Source organism: Balaenoptera physalus (genome assembly GCF_965194825.1).
Source record: "Balaenoptera physalus genome assembly, chromosome: 8".
Classification (NCBI taxonomy): domain Eukaryota; kingdom Metazoa; phylum Chordata; class Mammalia; order Artiodactyla; family Balaenopteridae; genus Balaenoptera; species Balaenoptera physalus.
The window spans coordinates 68,634,049-68,661,342 of NC_138887.1; the positions used below are offsets into that span (position 1 = coordinate 68,634,049).

Below are 27,294 nucleotides of genomic sequence, written 5' to 3' on the forward strand. Positions count from 1 at the left end.
TTGTTTGCAGGCTTCTAAACCCTTTCTTAGGATGGTAAACTGTATTCAATCTCACTTGTTTAATCTGTATTTATCCTTTAATCATTGATTTATCTAAAAAACCCCACTGTTAAACGTCTGTGCCTCGGTCACCATTTTCAGGCTTGAGGAGATAGAGATTGAAAAAAGGCCTGTATTGTTACTATTTCCAAAGTGATGTGGGAACATGGAAGAAGGAGAAACTGTTTTGAGGGGAATTCTGGGATGTTTGGCAACAAAGATAGTTTTGGAACAGGGCTTCAAAAGGATTAATGGGAACTTGCTCGAAAAATGGGAAAGGGCATTCCAATCAGATGGAACAGTGTGTGCAAAAGAACAGGGGCACGTAGAGGTCTGGGATACCCAGGGATCAATGGGAAGTTTAGGACTTGTGTGTGGAGAGGTACAGGACGAGCCTGGGGAGAAAGAGGTCAAGAAGCAATGCTGTGCTGGAAAAAAGGCTCTCTTTCAAAAACAAAACAAAAAACAGCAACAAAAAACAAAACAAACCCCAAACCAAAACCAAAATCAAAACCACAAAGGAAAAAAAACAACCCTGATATGTAGAGTTTGCCAATTACTGTGGTGTAAATACTCCCATCTGATTTCAAGTTATTAATGATTTAAGAACTGGCTCACAAAATTCCTAGGTATACAGTTGGTTCTGGTGGCCTGGTATCAGCTAGTTCCAGCACATGACTAACAGGAAGCAGATCCTTTAATTCCAAGAGATGTGCTGAAACAATTTTTTGCCCTTCCCCTTACGATGTCTGCTTCCACAGGATCAGAGTAGAGTGGGCAGATGAAATGCCCCACGGACCTGAAAACTCACAGGAGCTAATTCTCAGCCTCCTATCACCCACCAGCAGTGCCCTTAGACCCAGGCAAGAGGGAGCTCTGTTTTGGTTCCCATGTTTAAAGGGCCTGGCTCTAGATCCTCGGCAAGCATAGCCCTCCTCCAGAGAATGAGGAATCCATGGTGCCATGCCCAACAGGAGCCAATCTCCCCCACTTCTATTCATATTCTCCAGATGCCTGGGACCCTGGAATCTTCTCTGCAATTGGAGTCTTCCCCAAAAACCCTCTCCATAAGTGTATGCAGCTGATGCCCGCGGGCCGACCAAGGAAGGGCTGTTTGCCACAGGTACGGACAGAGTGTGGATGCGGGGGGCAGGGCGGGGTGCCCACACATATGTATGCTACACGCCGCCAAGTTTTGGTGAACTTAGAGGTGTCTGAGAATTCTAAGTGCAACCCTGGTTTTTCTAGGTCATTATGAAGACATATTTGTCAAGGTAAAATAATAGAATTTATTTAACATTTTGTCAGCTGGATTTATAGTTTGAAATATTTAGCTGTATGGTACATGGGCTTCCAGTTTGGCTCTGTCCTGGGCCTGGCAAGTGTCAGGGGTGGTCCTGGCCTAACCCCATTACCAGGGCACATTCTAAGCCAAGGTAAGCAAACAACAGCCCTCGGGCAAATCCCTGCCCACTGCCTGTTTTTATACAGGCTGTGAGCTACAAATGGGTTTTACTTTTAAAATAGATTTTAAATATCAAGAGCAAAATATTTCATGACATGTGAAAATTGTGAAATTCAAGCTTCAGTGCCCCATAAATTGTTTCATTGGAGCACGGCCATGCTCATTCATTTATATGTTGGGCGTGGCTGCTTTCACACTCTGACAGTAGAGTGAGTCGTTTTGACGGAGACTGTGTGGCTCAGAAAGCTGGATATATTTACTATCTGGCTCTTACGGCAAGTTTGCCTGCCTGCTCCCCGGAGGAGCAGACAGACAGGAGGAAGGCAAGAGGCTAGCAGTTCTCACGCGAGGTGCACGACAGCAACACCTGTTGAGCTCCCAAACAGACCGGTGCCAGGGACCCACCCTCAATATTTCTCGAATGAATTGGTCTGGGGTGGAGGTGTTTTCAAAACTTCCCCATGATTCTAATGAGAGCCGGGGCTGCCAGCCGCTGGGCTAAGGGGATTGGATACCAGAGGGTCTGGATTCCCCCAATGTTTGGCCGAAAAAAGGGACTTGTGCCTGCTCGCCCCAGGGATCCGCAAGGTACCCAGTTATTCGATTTGGTTGAAGATGGCGAGAGGGAAGAGAGTCATTGTTTCACACTGTAGTAGGATGTATAAGCTAAGTTGCATTTGAACCTAAATCCTTGAACCGCTGCTTCAAACATATGTCCCCGGATGTCCCCAGCATTGTCTGCATCTGTCAGGCACACCTTCGCCAGGACCCCCGCTGGGTCACTTCTCAGGATACACTCCAACTGGGAACCCTTACCCCATCTTTGCAGCATGCCCTCCGTAATTATTGGTGGTCTCACAGGGAAGGAGAAAAAAGACGACTCTATCAGGATCCCATTCTCCACCGGCACAGTCAGCACCATTGGCAGAGGCCGGCTCCGGGGCTGCAAGCCTGCTCTGAGCTATTATTGTGCCTGGCTCTCTCTCAGCATGACTCAACACAGACAATACAGCGCACGGAGAGCATGGGGGATGAACAGTAAATACGAAGCCTTGGATTTTTTTTTAATCTTGTCAGTTTTCTCCTGATTTGTGTCCTTTATCCTAGCCCCCTCTGCTGTATAAGCTTCTCAAAGCTAATGCCCATAACGCCACCACCCACTGGTAGCAGCAGGCTGCTGAGCCGCGGCGGGGTCCTCATGGCGGAGCTTTACAATGCCCGCCATTCTTCAGCGACGGTACGCGTTAACCTAGTGGCACCGGGTTGCTCCGACACCTTCCCCTCTGGTTTCTCTTTCCTCTGGGGGCCAATGGCAAGGCTGGGAGGACCGCCCTCCTGACTCTAACTGCTTGCCTCTGCGAGCACAAACCACATGCTCCAACCTGGCAGAGCTGCAACGGCGCTGCTGAAAAAGAGCAAGGGAACGCTGGGCAATTATGGGGCTGAGAGTTGACTGTCATCTCTACTTCCACGTTAAAAAAGTTAGAACTGTTTCTCCAAGCTATTTCTTTGGCCTCTGGTAGATACCAGCCCTCCACCTCCTTTCTTTTCTCAAGAGCTCGTGGGATTAAATCAACCCGGGGATGCGGTCAAGCCCACCGCCGAGGCTGCTGGGAATGATGTCAGCAATGGGCATCTGCGCTACTGTCACCGAAGTGGGACGATGGCATACATTTTGCTCCCTTGAAACAGCTCCAAGGAACAAGTTATTCTTTTGACACTTTTCTAGTTCTAATCAGTTTCCAGGGTCACTTATGGCTCCCATTTAACTAAGAAATGTGCCTGTTATCTCTACCTTGGCTACCACGACGTCTGCCTCTACGCCATCTCCTGTCTCAGAATCCACTGGTGGTGGCAGGGCTGTGTGGAAGTGCACGTGCCTTTGGCATAGATGACTTGCTGCTTTAGGGGAGACAGCAGGGGCTGGTGGAGGCTGGAGATGGGTGGCTCTCACGAGCTTTTGTGGAATGCAATATACATCAACTGAAAACACTTACATTCGGTTTTGTGAGAGTGTCAGCTTGCGAGGGCTTCCAAACTATGAAATCACAGAGGTTATAGGAAAGGAGCAAGGGAAGGGAAACCTGAGGTAGCTGCTGCTGGGGTGGGGGGTCTGTGCAGGGGAAGGCCGGGGGTCGTAGGTCTTCTTAACATGAGATATGAATTTTGATTTTTACCTTCAAGGAGAAACATTTTAAAATCACCAAATAGCATATCTAGAAGTTGACGACTGTATCTGGTATGAACTTTATTATTCATCGATGGGGCTTTGTTTGGGGTTATGAAGCTGACAGATCCGACAAGAAAGAAGAGGTGATGACAGAAATGAAACTGGCCTCCCCAAGTGGCAATGTCCATCCCAGTGAGGCTCCCAGCGGTGCTGGGTCAGGTGCAGGCGCCCACTAGGCGGTGTTCAGGGAAATGTGCTCAGCTCCGAGAACACTAACGCTTCTGGCAGAATGTCAGCGCGCTCAGGCTTTGATTTGTGTTCAATGGAGGGTAACCTACTCACCTCATCTTAGTGTATGTGCAAAAAAAAAAAAAAAAAAAAGAACGAGGAAGAGGCAATAAAAGATACTAGTAAGATTGTCATTAAACAAAACCAGATTGGCTCCAGGTGCACAGAACATGTGGTTAATGTCAGTAAGGAGCTGGGGGAATTGTGAAGATCTTGGAGCTCACAAGATTTGTTTTGCACAACCTCTAGTCCTTTACCTGCATTTGGCATAGCAAATCAAGCAAAGGGAGGGTTTAACAGATTTCTGGAACGTACCAGCTAACTCACTCCTTCCCACATCCAAGAGCATTGTGTGTTTGGTCTTTTGTTTGCATTCTTTTTTTTTTTTTAATTAATTAATTTTATTTTATTTATTTTATTTTTGGCTGCATTGGGTCTTCGTTGCTGCGTGTGAGCTTTCCCTAGTTGCGGCGAGCAGGGGCTACTCTTCGTTGCAGTGGTGGGCTTCTCATTGCGGTGGCTTCTCTTGTGGAGCACAGGCTCTAGGCACGTGAGCTTCAGTAGTTGTGGCACACAGGCTCAGTAGTTGTAGCTCACAGGCTTTAGCGCACAGGCTCAGTAGTTGTGGCGCACGGGCTTAGGTGCTCCACGGCATGTGGGACCTTCCCGGACCAGGGCTCAAACCCATGTCCCCTGCATTGGCAGGCGGATTCTTAACCACTCTGCCACCAGGGAAGCCCTTGTTTGCATTCTTTAAGAATGGCTGTGTCTAAGAGTTTTTAAGACAATGTTTCTTTGATGGAGTATATGGTGTTATTTGGTACCCACCAAGATGTACCAAGAAAATGTACAGAGATTCTGCTATACTTTATTCCATATCATGTTACAAGAAAACAACAGTGACAGCTGACAAACCATTACGTCTTTCATAATACAGACAAATTACAATTGGTAACAAATATGCAACATGTATTATTCCATTCTCCTTACTATGTGTCATTTTGAAGTATAATAATTTTCTGAATGATGCTAGCTCATTTCTTAGGTACCAACCCCCTGTTAGAAAGTACACATCTCAGTGTATCATACAAAAAAAAGCTAAAAGAAAAATTTTAAAAATCCACTCCCGACTAGAAAGAATGTAGATTTTGTATGTGCCTCTAAAATATGCTGCTGTAGGAAGGGAATGAGAATAGGAGATTGCTTATTTTACTTGAATTTTGTTTGGTTTGGTTTTTGGTGTATGAGAAAATTGCAAGGCAGTAACTTATACGGTTTCCTCTGCCTACAAGCTGGTGAGGGAGATGGAAGTTATATGCAATTATGCAGCATATTCCTATGTATGGGGCAGGCAATAATCTACCCCAGTATGTACAGCCTAAACTTCCTCTTATATAACAAAGATTACAAAACCAGTAATATTCACAGATGATTATCTTGTATAGACGCATTACCTAGGGTATTGATTACACTGGCTATCATGTACACACTGAGGAAAGGATACCAAGAGACCGTGCTTTCTCCACAAGCCTGGAGGCTCCTCTGGAAACTCTTCTCGTCACCCTTGGGAGGTAGAAATAGCCTCTCATCCTTGTGTCAGGGGACGGACAGCCACACCCGCCTTATGCCCCCGGTTTTTTTCTGAGCACTGCAAACATTTTTTTTCATGTCCTATGTATTTTGTATTTTTAAGTCAACCAAACTCTTCCTTTAAGAAAATGGACATGAAGTCCCAAGTTGCCTTTCAAAATACTGTGTTGCAGTGACGTCACACGGATACAGCTACCATGCTAACATGTTCTAACTATTCCAGCTGTTTGAATCCAAGCTACTCCTTCATATAAAAATAATCTCACAAAACATTCCAGTGCTTTCTCAATAGAATAGTAAATCTGCTCATGAACACAGTCTGTAGTGATTTTCATGGCTGTCCTCAGCGAGAGGAGGGAAAAAACAAGGAGAAGGTGTTTGCAAATGGGAGAGGAAAGAGAGAGACAAAGTAAACTTTGATGTCCTACACCAATGGCAAGCATGGGGAACCGAAAACCTCCTAAATGAGACCCTTCTGAAACATATGTCTCTGTAATAAAACAGATTTACCCCCCCCCCCCCCACTGAGAAGTATTACGTTTCATTTCCCAAGAGAAGCTGCCAATGACAGGGGCATATATCTCTGAATAACTCTAACATTTCTAATTGAAATCTTTAAACATTAAATATTTTCAAAATTTCAAGTTAGAAAGCTTATTACATAGCAAGACTGAATCATCATCAGCCCTTGGTTTAAACTTCATTAAGTACAAAAGTTATGCCTCTCCCCCAAATGAATAATTCAAAATAAATCACAGGAAAGGCCGTTTTTTGATTGCACGTAAAGTTTTCTCTCCACATTTACTTTAAGAAGTCCTAATGTAAATACACGTTAAATCAAAATACCTCTAAAGACTGCCAAAGAGTTGGAATGTATGAAAGAAGAATGGGAAGTATTTCTAGGCAGCAAACAGTAAGCATTCTGGCCTTGGATAACTTTTCCTCTCTTTAAAATCAATCAGTAAATAATTCCTCGCTTAGCACTTAGAAGCTTACAATGAATACTACTCTGGACAAGATGGATTGTGACCTGACATCTATACTCACACCCCACTCCAGGGCAAGTACTGTTTTAATGTTTAGAAATCCTGGGTCCAATTTCCTAGGTATACTGGGTGACTATAGAAAAGCTTTTCCTTCACCTGACTCTCAGGGAAAGTTTTTGTCAAACCGGCTCATAATTCCTACTCTTGATCCTAAAAAGTGCGACACGTTTCAAGTTCTCAGTCTCTCCTCCTGTCTACTAGGAAATGTAAAACAATGTACACGAAGGTATTTCCATAAGAACTGGTGTCCTCAGGAGCTAGGTTTCATGCTCAAGATGAAGCTTCCTAGCTGCCCCAGTGTTATTTGGGGTCTGCAGTGAGGCAGCCCCACCGGGAACAGACCTGCGCCAGGCAGCTCTCCCTCTGGATCAAAGCACGCGCGTGCCCAATCCACCTTCCCCTCCATGTCACATACTCGCCTTCATCCTCCAAGGTCTCTCAGCTTCTTAAACAAGGGAAGCCAGGCCTTTCCTTTTTCCCTTTTCCATCTTTAAAGCAAGACTCCTGCCTTGTTTCTAAAACCTGCATCCGAACAGTTATTCCTGGAGACTGCTTAAAGTTAGGGTACCCAATGATGCCTTCCAATTAGCCTGGAATGTTTAGAAAAATGTAGTTCAAAGGTGTTTTGGTGTAAATGAGCAAATTTCAAACTCTGGATAGCTTTGTAATTTGCTTTTTAAATGTTGACTAGTAAAGACAGCATTCAGGGCTCATCTAGCAGATAGAATTCTTTTGCACCCGTGCTTTAAACATTCTGTTCCTCACTCTTTTCACCATTTAGAAAATACTCACAAAGCGTAACAAAGTGGATGGAAAAAATAAGATGTTGACAAGACCCAGAAAGCATGTAAAAAGCTACCTCAATTTCTAGAGGTTCAAAAGGAAGCGATTTATCCCTGTCTTTGTTCTTAATGCTTCATATTTGTTTCTTCACTTCCAACCCGCTCAGAGAACAGTCATGCTATGTGGCTTGAAAATGCTAAGCAGATTCCGATATCCTATATAAGTGTGCAGTTATTTCCAAGAAAAAAAAAAAACAAACACATTTGCCTATGTCCTCAAAAGGTAAGAGACAAGTGGGGTCCCATGGCCAGGGACCAAGGTGTCAAGTCAGTCAGAGAACATGGGGGTTTTTTTAGCTATAGTTTTCCTTCCTGGTGGTTGCAAAATGTGCACTGCTCTCAAAGAAAACACACATTGTTTTATGCCACTATGTGGCTTTCAAGTACAGACATTACTGAAGAAGTGTGAACACCGAGTGTGTTGTCTTAATGTATTTAAGACATGGCTGGTGAAAGCATAAAAACCTTTACAGAGACGCTGCGGTGCAGAGGGAAATCAAAAAAAATCAAACACAAAAGACTGAAAAGAATACATGCCATGTATCAGTAAGCAAAACTTAATCTTCACATAGTTCTTGGAACTCACAAGGTATCCAAATGCGTGCAAGGTTTTAAATAAATTGCAGAGAAAACAGGTCTTGCCAGCTTCAATTTTCTTGTAAGTGAAATCCACCACAGGGAGTGAAAGGAAACTGATCCATGATTCCCTTCGTATTATTGGCCACTTCATTAATGTTTTTTTTTTCCTTCCCAGAATGATGACAACTTAATCCTGGAAGGAGGAAAAGAGAAAATTGTTATATGTTAAAAACAAAACAACCAAAAAAATCTTACATCATTCATGTTTCCTAAATTACATGAGACATCAGAATCGGTCAGGCCGAAGTGAGCCTATCCATTCTTTCCACAGCGGCCTCGAGCACACATACTGGAAGCAGAGTGGTCTCCTTAACCAAAACAGTCCTTATAATACGATAAACAAATGCTCTGATTGCGTTTTCTTCTGTTAAAATAATTTAACTCCATGCATTTAAATGGTCTAACCTCCTCTTGGATTATTTAGAGAAAAAGAAATTCAGCAAATTTCCTTCCCCAAATCATTAGCACTAATACTGGTCTTAATTAAGTGCCTGTAGCATCATACAGACCATTAAAAGGATGTATCGTGTTCATTTTTCTGAACATGAAATAGAAGAACGGATCACATACATGTTTTTAAAAAAATCCAGCTGTATATAATTCCACAGTGCCGATTATCAGACCTAGTTTCAGCAGAACGAAAATTGGCCCGCGTGACCTGAATTGCCAACCTCTTCCCAACATCCTGCATACAACTGTGCATTTCCAATGATGCCTGCTTAAACTCGGTAACTACTTCCATGTGAACGGTTCAAGAAGAAAGACGGAATGTTCACTCTGCTTCTCTCTCCGTTTCTTTTTTGGCCCTTAAGCATTTTCATTGAGTTTCTAGGATGGGAAAAGAATGTCTTGCCAGGAAGGGGTGAAAAGAAACACTGCCAGGGTCAAGTCGCACAGCCCAGAGATTCGATCCGTCAGCTCCGCTGAATCCCAGAACCAACTCATTATCTCAGTTTAGAAGCTTGAGGTCACTGAGGCCTGGTCAGGCCTGCTTGTCCCCTTCCACACTGCCACACAGGCATCTTCCCTGGCAGACAGGGAACAGTGGCCTTTCGTTGAGACTTTGCAGTGCAGTTGCCCTACTGCTGCCCTTGCAGGCTAGGGAACCAAGCACATCACCCCTGAATGGCACTACCTTGACCAAGGGAGCAACAAGTTCCAATCTTACGTTAAGAACCATTAAAACAGCATCCTCTCCACCCTCTACTCATTTCCCCCACTTACTATGATGATTTTTGGAAGGTTAACCTTCCACCCTTTTTTAAAAAATTGAGGTGAAATTCATATAACACAAAATTAACCATTTTAAAGCATATAATTAACTGGCATTTAGTGCGTTCACAATGTTGTGCAACCATCACTTCTATCTAATTCCAAAACATTTCTATCATCCCCAAAGGAGACCTTATATCCTTTATTTACATATCTTATATCCCTCTTTCTCATTCTTCTCTTGCTCCAGGCTCCTTGGCAACAGTGAATCTGCTTTCTGTCTCTGTGTATTTACCTATTCTGGATATTTCATATAAATGGAGTCATACAATATGCTGTGTCTGGCTTCTTTCACTTAACATAATGTTCCTAAAGTTCACCCATGTTGTAGCTTGTACCAGTACTTCATTCTTTTTTCTCGCTGAATAATATTCCATTGTATGAATATACCACATTTTGTTTATCCATTCATGAGCTGATGTATATTTGGGTTATTTTCACCTTTTGGCTATTGTGAATAGTGCTGCTATGAACATTAATATACAAATATTTGTCTGAGTACCTGTTTTCAATTCTTTTGGGTAACACTTGGTAGTGGAATTTGCTGGGTCATATGGTGATTCTGTTTAACTTTCTGAGGAACTGGCAAACCATTTTCCACAGTGGCTGCACCATTTTATAATCCCCCCAGCAATATACAAATATTCTAATTTCTCTACATCCTTGCAAACGTTTGTTATTTTCTGGTTTTTTGTTTTTGTTTTTTCTTGATTGTAGATAGCCTAGTGGGTATGAACTGGTATCTCACTGTGGTTTTGATTCACATTCCCCTAATAATTAGTGATGTTTGAGCTTGTTGGCCATTTGTATATTTTATGTGAAGAAATATCTATCCAAGTCCTTTGCCCATTTTTAAATTGGATTGTTTGTCTGTTGTTGAGTTGTAGGAGTTTTTTTAAAAAATATATTTTGGATATTAATCCCTTGATTTGCAAATATTTACTCCCATTCTGTGGGCTGCCTTTTCACCGTATTGATAGTGTCCTTTGATGCACAAACATTTTAATTTTGATGACGTCCAATTTATCCATGTTTTTCTTTTGTTGTGGTTTTTGTGTCATATCTAAAAATCCTTTGCCAAATCTAAAGTTATGAAGATTTTCCCCTATTGTTTTCTTCTAAGAGATGCCAGCTCCTCCAGGAAGCCTGCCCACCCTGGCCAAACAGGAGTCAGGGTTTGTCCTGACATCTGCTTGCCTAGACACGGAGTTCCTACAGCCACACCCGAATGAAGTAGTAGTCATTGCCTGGCTCTCCTCCACTCCACCACTTTAATCAGCAGGATGCAGACCTGGCACCCAAGCTGACCTTCTGAACTACAGACTTCATGTAGTCCCTGTGGTCTGAGGGCATTTGCTGTGAGGGAGCATGTAGGGTGGCAGGTGGCATCATTATATTCTTGATTAAGCTTCGTTTTGTTGGCCATTGTGTCCCTAGAGCATAGCCCAGACCTAGCTCAGGTAGTCAGTAGACAGTTGTGGAATGAACAGGAAGGGGAAAGGTAGAATCTGAGAACTTGGGAGTGGAATATGTTCTCAGATGTTATTCCCTCCTGGCATGGTGACCAAGGGCAAATGCTGTACCTGTGCTCTTGCTGAAATAGCACAGTGCTGGGAACAGAGGTGGCCATCCACAGATACACTACAGGCTGAGAAAGGTGGGTAGGATTAACACCTTCCTGTAGGTCAAACATTTTTTTTTTAACTCGACATTCTATTTGAAAAAAATGATTTGATTTTCTGTATATCTGATTTTATGTAACCATATGTGCGCACCATCGTCCATAGCATGTTACTTTCCTATTGGGTTGATTTAAGACTTTCTTTTAGTCATTTCTGGTGTTTGTCCTTGCCTTTGCTCTGATTCTTTGGGTGTAACCTCTAGGAGAATCATATGTACCTAACCCAGGGCATAAGCAGAGTTGGATAATAAAGGATAATACAAAATAATAGTAATTGGATAATAAGTGGTGAACAGAGTGATTATGAGATGTCTATTACTTAGGTTTAGGCTCAGACATTTAATGAAAGGAGCCAATAATACGAAAAGAAGGGAGGTGCCAATGAGAGCTAGACCCTTTGCCATCTCTGTGAGCAGTTGAGCCCAAACTGTGCCCATTACCCTGCCTAATATTGTTCACCGGCAGCATGGGATGTCCTTTCTTCCTCCTTGGGTGGCATCAGCATCTGTTTCAGTTTTCAAGGACTGCATAGGAGGTAGGTGAGTTTACTGCTAGAAAAATTCTTTAAAATCTAAATGTAATCATGCATTTGACAGGTGGGGATATAGGTGGAAGGAGAGGGCACACAACATTCATAGGGAAGCAAAGTATAATAGCAAAATCCTTCCTTACATTTAATTGACTATTAAAATGCACCACACACACAATACAAATGAAACTGAATATAAATTATAAACTATGTGCACATCAACCCCTAGGTATATAAACCATAAGATTAACGGATGCCATTTATATCTTGCTTTCTGTTTTTATAATGTTCTTTCTCTAGAAATGAATGTTTTAAAGAAGAAATAGGATTTTATTGATAAAATCCTTATTCAGAAATATCTACATAGAGCTTCTCAGCTATAAATATTAATTAATTGGATTGCTGGTACCCATAATGCAACTTTGTTCTGACCCATGTGCCCTATGAACTAGATATTTTTTGGATTCAATTTTCTTAAAACCAACTGTCAGCATCATGTGATGGAGGAGATGAAAAATGAAAATGAGCAGCCCCGCTGTGCAGGTGGGTGACCTGTGGGAGAGAGTCTGCCTGGTAGGATTTTTACACGAACCATCAGACACAGACCAATTGATTAGATCATCTCATACCCGCCACCAACTAGGCTCAAGAGACTAATTAGAGAGAGTACTGCCTGCGCAGGCACCCCATTGACACCTAATTTGCTCAGCCAAAGCCTTTGGGGAAAATGTATTATCTCTGCAGCTGCACTTCATGCATTTCTGATTTGAGGCATAAGCAAGGAGTGCTTCATCATTCTTTTGAGCAAACTGAATGTAGAAGCCCTTAAGTGCTAAATGCAAGCAAACAGACCCAAATTAAAAACGGGCCAGGCTCTTTCTAATTCCCTCTGTGCTCCCTGTTAAATCTCTATGTGTACACATACACACACACACACACACACCCTTACACATACACACACACACGCAGTTTACACGCCAGTGGGACAACACAGCCCAGTACCCCAGCTCAGGGTGCTTCCATGTGATCAGATGGTCTCTCTTTTGCTGGCCTACTTACCCACTCTCAGGTTTTGTGTTTGTTTTACTTTTTATTTTTTTAACCCTGCTGCACTGCCCCTCCACAAAATATTCTTTTTTCTACAGGAAGACTCTGGCCCCCCCCCCCCTTTTTTTCTCTCTCTAAGCCTCACTGGAGAGAAGTGATTATTTTGCTTCCAAATTAAAACAACTGTAGGTTTTCTTTCATTGCCTTAATTGTGAACAGTATATTCACCAGGATGTATGTGAAGCTACACATAGGGTAGTGTTGGATAATCTGCTCATTTCTGTTTGGGGGACTTCTGTGTAAAGATGCCTAACAGAAAGGGAAGCAATTTGATGGAAATAAAGCTACCTCCCAGTAGCAAAGACAGTATAGAATTATAAAATAGTTAACCTCTCTTCAAGAAAAACAATGTATATTATTTGACCACCTTTAGCTTTTATCATCTGTTTCTAAACTAGAATAAAATTAACTCCACATTTCCTTCTTTTCAAATGTAGAATCCAAAAGACCGGTATATAAGGAGGAATTTAAAGACAGGTGTATAATTAATCACATGCTTTAAAAAAAGGAAATAAAAATGAAAAATCCAGACAATATGGGAAAACTAGAGTATCTCTGTGCCAAATCTAGTGGCTAGGGGGAATGAATTTCCTTAATGCTGGAAAAGAAAAAAAAAAACAGGACCTGCTATGGTGTGTTCTAGAGTGGACTTAATGATTTTATGCCTTTCCACTCACATATTGGATGAATTATTTTACCCATGTGTTCTGATAAATTACAATTCTGCTTTGTAATTTTCATATTTATCTTATTCTTAAGCATTCGGTGAAGATTTGGGGGGATCATTTTAGCTGTCTACTTTTGAAATCAGCATTCATAGTTGTCCTAAATTGGGCATTCAGGTACTCAGAGGATTCCAGTGGTCACTGGAGTGATTGTCTTTCTGAAGGTGTATAGAGAGTGGTTGCAGGGGAGATGTTTGAAAATAGTTAAAAAATCAGGGCCTTAACTAACACACCTAACCGTTTACAGAATTTATTCTGATTTGGTGAAAGACAAAGTCCAGAAAGCTTCTTTTTCCCAAGTATCATATTAATAAGACTTCACATAAAAAATATCTAGGAAAAAAAAACTACCAGGCTGTGTGAGTTTGATTTTGATTTTGCTTAAAATACTAATCTTTTGTACCTAATTAATCTTCAAGCAGAATTTGCTACTGTAGAAAATTAAGTCCACAAATAAGATTGCTAAACCCCAAGCACCTAGGCAACTACAAACCTCTCTGAAGTAAAAATATCATGTATATATACAAATATATACATATATGACACATATACTCATTTGTATATATACAACATCACATATATAATCAAATTTTATACTGTAGATTTGACATGAATGTTGGACTCAAAACGATACGTTTTAAACTTCATAATGATTTTCAAAAATCTGGGGACAGCTTTATTTCTTCATTTTTTTGTGAGTTTAATTATGTTATGATTTGGCTAGAAATATAGGTTTTCTTTGAGAACATCTGAAAGCAGTGTTTTCCAGTTGTTCTGACATTGCATTGAAGCTCCTTGTGGGGTGGGGAGAAATGGGATGAAACAACGAAGTAGAAAATTAGTTAAACCTACTTCTGTAACTTATTTCTGATTTATGATAATCATGCTTCTCCCCACCAGAAGAGAATACGTCTTTGAGACCAGCAAGAGAATATTAATTAAAATGAATGCAGAAATAGTCGGGCTTTGTTTTAAGCTTAACAGAAGGTCCATCACTCAAATAGCCCAAATCCTTTAAATTGAAAGCTGTTTGGTAACATCCATATGGGTGCACAATGCACTAATTGCAGCGACTCTGCACATTTTAAGCTTCTTGCCAAAGTGGTGATTATAATTAAAAATTTTTAGGCAAAGCTTTAAGTCTAACATTTCAAAACAAAGCATTTCTTATACAAGGAGACCGACTTAACATATCATTTTAATAATCATCGTTATCAACGAACATTTATTGAAATCCTCGTTAAAGACCAGGCATTATATGATGTGTAATTAGCTGTGATTGAAAAGAATCCTCTATTTTAATGGTGTGACTGTTTATTAAATCAGATTTATGTAAATATAAAACACTGGTCGTATTTTAATCCACATGTAGATTAAAGGATGGCAATCCTGGGAGTATGTCCTATCTCAATAAAGGCCAAAAGTGTGCAGGGAAAGTACTGATCTAGGTCTTCTAAGAGCCACCAAGACATATTTTAATCTTTTAAAAAATCATATGTGTATATATATATATATTCAATCGCACATATAATCATTTATATATCATACCTAATATATAAAAATCATACATATAATCATATACACACATAAGCATACATACATATAATCTAAGGTTTGAAATAGCTAAGAGAAATAATTTTAATGACAAAGTTAAGAATAGGAAAGCCTTCACCAAAGTGGCTTATTCTTTTCAAGGATTTCATATGTGAAGCTTTATTTGCTCAGCATACCTTTATAATTGACTGGTTCCCAAGTGGGTATAAGTTAATTAAATAGAATTCTGCCCTTTCACCTTCCTTATATATTACAGTCCTACTAAACTATATTTAAATAAACCAAAGTCATGTAACTCAGCAGTGTGTGCATTTTTTACAACTTAAAACACACACACACAAATCTCATAAAACCACTTCTAAGTATTTAGCAGTCAGAGAGACACGAGGGTTCATGTCTGACTTTAATTAAAAGATCTGAGAGCAGATGTGACTTCATTTTGGGTGGATTTTTTTCTTTCAAATTAAAAGTTGTCTAGTTATTACTGTCCAAAGTGTTGAAGCACAAGAAAATTTCATGCTAAGGGTTTTGAATTCAATATATATGATCATCTACAACTTTAATCTGTCTCATGAACCATGAGACAGAAATTTGCAAAGCTAAGATTCAGCAGAAATTTGCAAAGCTTAGATGACTTTCTGTAGTGAAAACTAGATCACATATGATTGGTAAACAGAGAACAGTGTCAGCATAAACCAGAAGTTGTGTTGGTTCACATGAGAAAATTCGTGTTAATGTTAGTTTTGAGCCACTAAGTCACAGCAGCCATGTGCATGAGACATAAACACAGTCGTGTGCAAGCTGAAGGGGTCTGCAGTACTGTACATGCTGCCCACTTACCTCACATATTTCATCTTGGCTTAGTTCGGCCACATGATGCTCTGTCTTGGAATTGTTTATTTGTACAGTTCTCCTAGATCTCTGCACATTTTGCTGTTTCAGCCAAAATTCGGTAGCCTCAACCCTTCCACCAAACTTCTTTCACCTGTAAACTGTGCTAGTATTTTTAGTAGTGTTTTTACTGCTCTTGTGGGTGCCATGTGCTATAGACTGAATGTTTGTGTCCCCCCTCAAATTCATATGTTGAAACCTAAACCTAATGTGATGGTATTCTGAGGCGGAACCTTTGGGAGAAGATTAGTTCATAAGGGTGGAGCCCACGTGAATGGGATTAGTGCCCTTATATAAGAGACCCCAGAGAGCTCTCTTGCTCCTTCCTTCATGTTGAGGACATAGCAAGAAGAGGAAGAAGGTCCTCACCAGACACCAGATCTGCTGGTGCCTTGATCTTGGACTTCCAACCCTCAAGAACTGTGAGAAATAAATTTCTATTGTTTGTAAGTCATCCCATCTATGGTATTCTGTTAGAGCAGCTCAAACATACTAAAATACTATTGTTGAATACAATTTCAGTGGTCTGCCCCTTACTCTATTTCTTCCCATAAACTGTACAGTTTTTACTGTGGTAGTTTGCTAAACACACGTAGGAACACATATGTCATATTATAGCAGAAACATCGATTCTTATGGGGCACAATTTGACACTGTCACAAAGTGTCACATTGTGGACACTACCATAGCACATCATTTCCACCAGGAAATGTCTGCTGACAGCGAGGAAGGTCCAATAAGGTCATGCTGAGGGAGTCAGACACTGGACACCCAGCTAAGCTCCCCACCAACTCTTTCTCGTGTAGCAGCTTCACAATATGAACAGTGCCAATGAACAACAAATCACTTGAGGGCTGATCCATGGAGGTTAAGACTCTATCTACATGTAAAGTTATCTGATATGTACTCCCCACAAAATCCTAATAGGCTATTTTAAAGTATTTTGATACTGGTTATCCCATCATAGCAAGTTGCTGTATTTCTCTCATACCCAAGATGAGTATGAAAATATGGGATAGTTATGGAACACGTGTATCATTATGAGAAATAAATAGCAACCTTTTGTGCACATGTAGCATTTTCTCCTATCCAAAGTACATTTTCATTTACCCTCTCATTTAAAGAATGTGCCTGGGGGACTTCCCTGGAGGTCCAGTGGTTAAGAATCCGCTCTTCCACTGCAGAGGATGTGGGTTCGATCCCTGGTCAGGGAACTAAGATCCCGCATGCTGAGAGGTGTGGCCAAAAAAAATAAAATAAAATAAAAAAATAAAGAATGTGCCTGAAAGATAGGACCATAACCTTAAGAGAAGAACAGATTTTATAAACTGGGCTTTTAAAGAAGTTCTGATCCTTTCAGTCACTGGTTCAATGTCTCCTGGCATAGCAGCCGTGCGAGGTATATTCCAAGTGTAAGTACCCATAGCATTCACTACAGGAACCACACCTTTACAGGAACTGGGGTGGCCAACTGTCCCAGTTTGACTGAGGGGGTTTCCAGGGTGTGGGACTTTCAATTTTAAAACTTGGGTAAACCAGAAGGAGTTGGTCACCCTTACAGGAACAACAGGGTTGATACGCTGTTATTTCCAAGTTGATTATAAAAACAGAGCTAGCCAGCTTGGCACTTTACTACATGAACTAAAATATGCTGACGTTCCAATCTCAAATTGTGAGTCACAAAAGTCAGACAAAGGCTCACATCCAGAACGGCAAAAGAGGGCTTCCCTGGTGGTGCAGTGGTTAAGAATCTGCCTGCCAGTGCAGGGGACACGGGTTCGAGCCCTGGGCTGGGAAGATCCCACATGCCGCGGAGCAACTAAGCCAATGTGCAACAGCTACTGAGCCTGCGCTCTACAGCCCGCGAGCCACAACTACTGAGCCCATGTGCCACAACTACTGAAGCCCGCGCACCTAGAGCCCATGCTCCGCAACAAGAGAAGCCACCACAATGAGAAGCCCGCGCACCACAACGAAGAGTAGCCCCCGCTCACCCCAACTAGAGAAAGCCTGCGCGCAGCAACGAAGACCCAATGCAGCCAAAAATAAATAAATAAATAAATAAATAAATAAATAAAATAAATAAAATGACAAAAGATTTGTTGAAAAGATGTTGAGATCTGAGCCTATAGCATTCTCTCCTCCCTCAAAGAATTTGTCACTTATCTTCCCAAATCTGTGTCTTAGGCTTTCCTCTGTAAGTGTTTTATTGACTCCATGGTGGATCACATTCTGTTCCAATGAGGTTGCTGGATTCAAGACCATCAACTTGCTCCTCACCGCAGTTCTCAGTTGCACTTCCAATAAATCCATCTGTTTAAATTCACACATGCCTGTGCACCATGGCATGGGGGGGATGGCTAAGGCCACCACTCTCAAATGACAAGAGGTGCAAATATCCCCCGAATCTCTGTGGCAAATGACACCCCACTCAATGAGCTGTGGCAGAGCCAAACTATCAGCTGGCTTGCCTATTTCAATTCAGGAAACACTGAACATCTCTTTTTTAAGGAAAGCACAGCGTTTAGTGGGTAAGAGGAGACTATTCCAAGGATTGTTAAAGCAAGGTCCCAGTGGTGGTCTGAAGCTGGCTTGAACTGGCTTGTGAGAGCCCAATGCTAAAATTTTCAGGAATTTTGCAAGCTGTTATTAAACACAGCCACCCTTGAAATTGGCAATGGAAGGAGGTGTATTTACACCATGGGATACAGACAATTGACCAAGCAGGGCTTTCCTGCTCTTTCTGGAGAGATGGCTGCTAAATATTTACCAGCACACCACTGCCATCCTCAGGAGCCTCAAGAGTTTGGAAGGGGACGACAGGACAACAGCAACCTCTAAGTCAAAATGGAGAATGGAAGTGTTATCCTAGAGGTACCAATGCAGTGAGGAAGAACTGGGCTTTGAAAGATAAATAAAAGTTTAATGTGTAGAAAGGAGGAAGGAGGGCATTCTCGAATAGCCTAGGGCTCTGGGAAGCAGTGAGTGGCCAATGGGGCAGGCACATATTTGGATGTCAGGAAACAAAGTGCAGGGGAAGCTGACAGGGTAGGGGAGGCTGGTGGAGTGGAGGGCCTTACGTGCCCTGCTTAGGGTTTGGGGCTTTATTCTGTATGTAGTGAGGAGGTCTTAGAGGCTTTTAAGCAGGGGAGTCGCCAGGGCAATCCCCAACCAAGGGCAGTTGTGTGCTTTCCACACAGATGAAGTCTCAGCTGCCTCTGTGAAATCTGTGGGTAAATAGTTGTTTTTTCCAGGATGACATCAAATCAGATAATGCAGCAGGTTCTTCAAATGTCTTGTGACTGCTCACAAAGCACCAGATTTTGTAGCACTTAATGTGGAAAGGTCTTATTCTGCCTGTGAGAAATATCTAGAGTGTCCTGGACTCAGGATGACACAGAAACTAAGCTTCTTCCCCAGGACTGCAATTTTCAAAACGTAGCCCGTGGGGAGAATTTGGACATTTTCATGCACCAGAAAGATGCCTTAGGTCCTTGATAAATTGTCTGTTCACTTGAGTCTCTATATTTGCCTACACATTTAAAAGGAAAAGGAAAAAAATATGCACTAACTCTTAGTTTTACTACTCTGCTGACCTTTATAAGTCAAACATGATTTACTGTTTTTGATTAGCACACAACCTCAGACAGGCTTTCAAATTGTGGCGTTTAGAATTCTAAAATACTGTCAAATCTTTTAAAGAGCAACTGCAATAAATTCGAAAACGTCATCACGGCACTCTTGTCTTGATTCACTGCGGCTGCACGTTGGGGACCTGGAGTTTCAGCTCCTTAAAAATGTGAAGCCTGTAATGTCCGATGAATAAGACATTCACATCAACACAATTGGTTTCCTCCTGGTATAAAACAATTAAAGTGCCAACAGCTCAGTGGTTTGGTGGCAGAGCAAAGAACAGCGGTTGCAAGCCTGGGGTCCATCTCTCACTGCCACTGGCAACAGAGCTGGAGAATGCAGTGACAGGAGCCAGCACACACCAGGCTCATGGGATTAAGGGATGCTTCACGCTTTTTTAACGTCCGCTTGTGGCTGACTGAAACAAAAGCATGGAGCTAAGTGAATCGAGCTCTTATTGTGAGAGACAATGCAATACCCTGTCGCCTTGCCCCAAATCAGAATCCCACCCACAACGTGGTGAGTCGGGAACTGACATCTTCTCTTCCACACCTGTGAGCGGGAGCACATCCCAGAAAGATCTGATTTCCTCTTCACACAGATGCTGAAGAACAAAGTTATGTCTTGTCTGGGTTATGCTGTTTGTTTTCCAGTCTGTTGGCATTAAAGTTGCACCCTAAGCACCTATCACGTCTCATGATGCTCTGTTAAGTCCTTTTCAAAAGATCTGACTTTGAACACTGGGGTCATTAGAAAGAAAGAAAAAAAAAACCCCAAAAACAGATCTAGTGACTTAGTTGCTTCATTGTCATGGGGGGAAAAAATCACCACAGTTTTACTTGAAACATAATAATTAACTATAATGTGTACTGTATGAAGTATACAAGTGTGAAAACAAAACAAATCAGTTCATCAGCTCCAATAAGCTGTTTTGGTTTTGTTCCTTTTGCAACTCTTAGATTCAGTGGCTCGAATGAGCTGTCTGTCACCCACAATGCGCCAGGCCTGCGATGCTAAAATGGAAAAACTCTTTTGTTTTTTAATTAGTAACCTCCCAAGTTTTAGTGCCAGAGTTTATATGGTTCTCATGATCAATTATTAAGCACGTTGGTCCAAGCAGGATGTAAAACTACTCATGCCTGGATTAACATGGTAAAGTTAAATCTCATCTCGTTTAGTACTCTCTTATTAAGAAAAATTCTAACAGGTTGATTTTTTAGAGACTGACCTATGCCTGGTAAAATGTAAAGAAGAACACAGCAACTCTTTCTGTCACTCGCTGGGGTGTAGTGTGTTAAGCCTGTCTACATACTAGAGATGGGTGATTCAGATAAGATGTATCTGAAGCAGATAGGTAGAGGAAAATTACTAAGATTAATGGTGTGCAGTCAAGCAAAGAAATAGGCTAGAAAATAATTGAAGGCAAGAAGAGCTTTGTGTTAGAACAAACTCCAAATAAAACTATGCAAACTCTACCAAATCTGGGGATAATATGCAATCATGGTCACTGTTCAGAGGGCTGTCTTGCTAAGCACACAGATGCGTCACAGTAATTCCTCTTGACCATAAATTCTCTGCACTTGAAATTTGAACATTTGTAGATTTACTTCTATGTACTAAAGAATTACCTCTAAATTGAATCAATAAATATCAAAGTTATAAAATCAACTTCCATTCATTTCTTTCGATCCTTATTCTGTCTTCTGTGTCATATACAGTTGTATGCACTCTAAATGTTATGATCATATATTTTTCCAATATTTTATTAAACTTTTCAAATATACAGAAAAACAAAAGAATTATACGGTGAACATCCATATACCTGCTACAAAGATCCTACAATTAACATTTTGATGTGTTTGCTTTGTAACATAGCTATTCATCTGCCTATGCTTCTATTCATCCATTAATCAATCCTATTATTTTGATGCTTTTCAAAGTAAGTTGCAGATATCAGTATACTTCACCCCTAAATATGCATATCGTTAATTAGAGTCCAATATGTATTTATGGTGTTCAGGTAAATTTTACTTACAGTAAAATGTACACATTTTGCGTACATTATTTAATGTTTTTAATGGTATTGCATAGGAACTGTTGCATTGCTATGTAATGGAGAGATCAGTTTTAAGTCAGAATCTGAGAATATGATTTTTCTTACTAAAAAAATTTCTTTAATGTCCTCCCTCTTTTTCTACTCTCACCAACTCCTCAGTGGACAAAACACTGATAAATACAACTGCCAACAAGAGAACAGACACAGAGCACTCAGATTATGATCATTCTTAAACTGAGTCACTGCCAAATTTGAGAACCAGATGAACACCAAGGAATCCTCTCCAGAAAACTCCATCTACACATATAACTACAGGCAGCTTTTTTCATACAATTTCAGTTGGCTCACAGATCTTCTGAATTCCATTCATAGACCCCTGGACCGCAGATCAAGAACATCAGGATTGGAAAGTCAGAATGCTGAAGCATTAAGCAGCATTTCCATCATCTAGCCACAATTCTAGAGCATACTGAAGCGGAAATAACCTTCCCTGAAAGTTAAGTCCTTGAAGGTAATTCCTTTTGAACAAGGGGCACAGACTATGGACACTCCTGTTAAGAGTGGTTAGAGGCTTATGTGATTTCCTACACCCTCCCTAGATGATAAGAATACAACCAACCAAACAAAAACAAAATAAAAATGTCACCTAGTCCATGCATCATATTTCATCAAGAGAGGTAGAACCTAGCCCATTCTATTTGATGACAGCAACAGCCAACAGGAGAAGCACAAGTGGGCATTCTTTAGATCCCTAAGTAGGGATCTAACGAGATGATCTTCAGAGTCTCTTCTCACAGCTTTGCCAATGATGCTGAACCCTTATCTTCCCTATTAAGGTAAAAACAATATCAGCCAAGATTTTGCAATTGTTCTTAATATGGCCACCCATATTTTCCCCCTCAGAAAGGGTCACAGACAACTCATTTGAGCAGCTGAGGAGGATTTATTATGCCTCTGGTCCCCGCAGCAACCTTCAAGGCAGCATTTCATCTTAAGGATGAGAAAGCTGAAGCTCAGAAACACGTGTTGGAAAAGTACATCCCACTCCAACCCTCTGGACAAACCTTTGTCTCTCTTGTCAATACCAGTGTTTCTTCTTAACATCAGAAAACGAACTCATGGTCTTTTATATCTGCACTTCACAGGCTGATCTGGCTTCTATGGCCTCACTTTGGTTCTGTCATTTCAGAGTTGTGGCATTCCAGGACTTGGCCTGGAAGCTTGGCATTCTGATGATTCTTGCTCACTTGCATCTCTCTGGTTAAACCTTATTTACACTTGTACCCTGTTTATCCCAGGCACATGAGTAACTTGTGCCTTCCTTGCTATTGCTAGGGGACAGCTACCTCTGGCTGCACGGTGTCTCTCTGTGACCTGCCTTGGTAGCACCAAGACCCCCGAGGACTGCAAATCTTTAGGGGCCAGTTAAGAAGAGAAAAGGAAAATGTGGAGCCAGGGATGAATCACAATTCCTCAGTCTTATTCCAATCAGCACATGGTTGCCATAGCAACCACACCTAACCGTCCCTCTACCTTGCTCCTCCCACGGATCTGCTCGCTGGTTTGGGTGATCAAGGGAATCTGCACAGAATTGCTTCAGTTCTCTGATCCACATAATTTTACTTTTATACAGCTTAATTTTATAGTATTTATTCCTTTGAGCATAAGATAAAGAGACTAAGAGTTTCAAAAGAAAAAATACACATTTTTTTGACCATGGTTTTCCAGTGATTAAATGCAACAAGACCATTCCCCATTTCCTTTTTTTGAAGCTTCACATTTCCTCTTCCCTCATGCACCCTTCCCTCAGCACAGTCACACACATGAAAATACACACCCACACCGTCCAATGCCTGGTGGTGATGTTTTTGAAGGAATATTCTGACCAGAGAAATTCTAAACATATAGATATGGGATCCGAACCCTCTTGTAGATTTGTAACCCTTCTACAATTAAGCCAAAGTAGAGGAATTTTAGGAAAAACTGGACTTGGAATAATGAAATCTAAACTATTTCCATTTATGTTGACATGCCTTCCTTATACACAATAAGGGAGACTTCTTCCTTTACTTTAAAGCACCAAGAAAATAGGATGCTCTTTAAAGGTTCTGAGGGGATAGAAAGAAAACCTTGCTGTGATTGTTTCAGTGGCTCGTGAAGCCTGGTGGCCATGGTGTTGCCACCCCTGGATTGGGTAGTAATCTTCCATGATAAAGAGCCCCAGGAGCTGTGCAAAGGTTGAAACAAGAACACAACGCCAACAGTGAGACCAGACAGCAGAGGCAAAACCAGGAACTGAGCTCAGAGGTGGAGTGAAGTGGCTTTGAGGTCTTCTGTGTGAGGCAGGCATCCTACATCTAATGATATATGGAGGGGATTGAGGAAGAGTTCACCTAGGCTGCAGTTTGCAACCCTCTGCAGATCTAGAAGAGTGGGGCTCAGTCTCTAGTCACACGAGACCCAGCTTGCTTCACTTTGACGCTGTCCCTTCCCTCACTTTCTTTTCTTGTTGAATTCCTCACCCTATTTTCCTTTTCACCATGCCTGGCTCCCACACAAGGCTCCCATTTTTGTCCCCAGACTTGTTTTCCTTCCCTGGAAATCTTTCTTGAATACCTTTGGGATCAAAGAAAATAACAAGGAATGACTTTTCACCCTTCCCTCGAAAGGCTTTACATTATCTCTAATGTTTGCTAACATTAGTGGTCATTAGTGCTCTTCACTAAGTTCCAGCTCTCTGTCTTCTGGATCCTGGGTGCAATGCCTTTTACGTCTCCCTTGGAAGTTAGGCATGTCCATTCCACCTGCTCGGACCAATGAGATGTACATATCCATGTGGTTGCCTTAAGGACCAGTATTCCTCTTGCCAGGTCTCTTCCCCCTGCCAAGGTGGCTGAGGAAGACTGTAGAGAGATGCAGCCTCTGTTACCCTGCATCCCTGAGCAGAGCCTCTCATGACTCATATGGACATACAGTGTCAACAAGAAATAAACGTTTGTTATATTAAGCCACAGCAAAACTTAGTCCATCCTGAATGACACAGTGCTTATTATGTCTAGTTTGGATTACAAGTCTCTACTCTTCAAAACAATCCTAGTGAGGTAGTTGGTTTGCCATTCCTTATTCCAATGAGGAAAATAAGGGGTAGAGAATACACATAATTTACTTAAGGACTCACAGCTAGTAAGTGGCAAAGTTGGAACTTGTACCAGATTTTATTACTCCAAATTCCATACTCTTTCTACTGTATTGTAATGGTAGTAAATCTTAAATGATGTGGGCAGGAGAGAAGACTCAATTCTGAAAAGCAATAGAACAGAATTTGATAAGGTAAAGAGAAAAATACCACAAGCCATACAAGAAAATACATGCTTTTATATTAAAAAATGAATACTAGCACTGGATACGTCTGTCAAGCTTTACAGTATTCTATTTTTGCTTGTATTTCTTCCTGCTAGCAATAGGAAAGTTGCCAGATATCTGGTGCAAAAATTGGAATTCTCATATGAATATCACTCTCAGGTTGGGTAACTTGAATTTCATATAATTTGAATCTGAGTAAAATTTAAGTAATGGTATTCTTTGAAATTATAAGCATTAAATGTTATGTATATCAAAAAGCATCTGGAATGATATATACCAGCTATTAATAGTAGCTACCTCTGGAAGGAGATCAAGATTTTCTGCAGGTTGGGAATTTTAAAGTTTTACTAGATATTCCTTTGTGTTATTTGAATACTTTCCAATAAGAAAGTTTTATTATTGAAATTTAATTATTGGATAAATAACTTATTAATTATTTGTATAATTAACATACACACAATGTGATGAATAACTGCTGCATAACTGTGAGTTGGTGAGATGGTTAATATTTGGCAACTGCAATGAAAAACTAAACTTTTTCAGCACTGTTTAAAGCCTTGCTAAATATCCTTGTGTTTAAGAGAAAATTGTTCAGAAAAGGAAGGAAGAAGTAAAATATATTTCCTGCTTCACATTCTATATTGAAATTGAATTATTTTGTGATTTTTTTTGGTAATATCTTTTCAATGCATTAATAATGAAAAATGAAATGATAAAGACGAAAAAGAGAGCTATGATATCTAAATAGAAAATAATCACGAATGTCAAATGTTGCTCAACCTCTAACTACAAACACATAAGACACATGTATGAAGAAAGAAAAAAAATAAGTACACACTTTTAGGCACTAGAATTTGGTTATTACTAAATTAAAGATGAACCCTTCAAATTTAAAATGCTTTAATTTTATCCTCTTATTTACAGAAGGGAAACAAGGTTTGAATCTCTTATTTCTAAATTGATCAACAATTATACAACATATTGATAAACTGTTGTTCCACAGTCACATCTGATTTTAAGGTATGATATAATGTTGACAATAAGGCAATGGAATTACCTTCTTCATCCAATGACTATTTTTTTTACAATCATATTTTATACTGAGCACTGAGACAAAAGATTTGGACTTGGTAATTTTTATCTAAAATTTTAACTACAGATTTTGAAAATCTTACTCTAAACATAACAGCAGCATGTTTCTTATGATTATTTGTCTATCATCTGTTTATCTTATATATATCTAAGCTACCTATTTATCTATCTGCACACATACTACACCTTGGTCTTGAGCATCTAGCTCTTAGCTGGTGAACTCAGAATCCGAGGAAAGAAACTGACAACTGATTACAACTCTATCCCCAGATAGATATACCACTACCATTGAGGGCTCTGTTTCGTCTGGATAGTGGTTCCAATTGCTTAGTGTGGGAGGGGATAAACACTAGATTCTCTCTACTACTTCTTTCCTCTCGATTCCATTGAGGGTTGATCAACACTTGCATTTTGTCTCACTGTTTGTTCATCAGTAATAAAGGGTATGAGTTAAAATACATGAGGAATGTTTAAGCGATGATATTCCTAAAAATATTTATTTAACTACTTGAAATCAAATTTCTTTTTCAAAAAAATTACAATGAATCACAAAATAAGTCTCAGCACTCAGGGATTACTCAATAGATGCTGGTTCCCTTACTCTTCCTGATCTGAAAATTATTACCATCCTCAACAAATGAAAGTAATACTTCATAGTAGAAAGGAAGAAAATTACCAGATTAATGGGGAAGGGAACATTACTGTGTTCAGAAATATGTTTGGAAGAAGTTACTGACCATCTTTCCTAAGAGATTTCCACGTACTCCCTGTGATGCTTGCCCTCACTAAAGTATGGATGTAAACCTAATGCTGAAGTGGTTGTTTATTGATTCTCATGTGTTTTGACTGCAATATGAAAAAGAGAGGCATGTCTTAATTGTGGCAAAGGGCTTACCAGAGTACTTAACTATATATTTTTAAACAAAATAGAATATCTTATTAGAAGGGCAAAGAGTAATTATTATGTTTAAATGAATTAGAGAAAGTTTTAAAGAGATGTGATGATATAGATATAATTATGTACTGTTTTAAATAATTTAACTGTTCTCTATCACTGCTTTATTTAATTCTGATCGTATTCTCATGCTTTATTGAACTAATATTTTACTTTTAACTTGTTTTTGGAGGTTCTTTCCTCCTACAGATTTATTGTAGCTCTGTTATTTTCAGGAGTGTTACCAAGTATAAAATCTCATGTGCATATTTTTCCCTTAAAGGGTATAACTAACTAACTAACTCTCAAAGAGAATGTTTTAATTATCACAGACTCTATGGAGTCAACAATTGTCCAGAGCTTTTTTCTTTTTTTTTT

General features: G+C 40.4%; 2 protein-coding genes across 22 annotated transcripts in view; one reads left to right on the forward strand and one right to left on the reverse strand.

Annotated features, from left to right (window-relative positions):
- The window catches only part of MTERF1 (mitochondrial transcription termination factor 1), a 602,843-nt gene that overhangs the window by 537,430 nt on the left and 38,119 nt on the right, over positions 1 to 27,294 (forward strand). For 14 of the 18 annotated variants that reach the window (XR_014266393.1, XR_014266396.1, XR_014266397.1 and 11 more), the window contains one exon: positions 1,050 to 1,162. The exons of 1 other annotated variant lie outside the window; for it this stretch is intronic. Coding sequence is in view for 3 of the 17 variants with exons in the window: in XM_082471747.1 (XP_082327873.1) it covers positions 1,050 to 1,162 (113 nt within the window). In the remaining 14 variants the exon portion in view is untranslated. 3 more of the 18 variants (XR_014266407.1, XR_014266408.1, XM_082471745.1) reach the window with 3 other exon arrangements.
- The window catches only part of CDK14 (cyclin dependent kinase 14), a 563,146-nt gene continuing 540,662 nt past the window's right edge, over positions 4,811 to 27,294 (reverse strand). For all 4 annotated transcript variants that reach the window (XM_082471983.1, XM_082471984.1, XM_082471986.1 and 1 more), the window contains one exon: positions 4,811 to 8,212. The gene's annotated coding sequence lies outside the window, so the exon portion shown is untranslated. The remainder of the gene's footprint in view (positions 8,213 to 27,294) is intronic.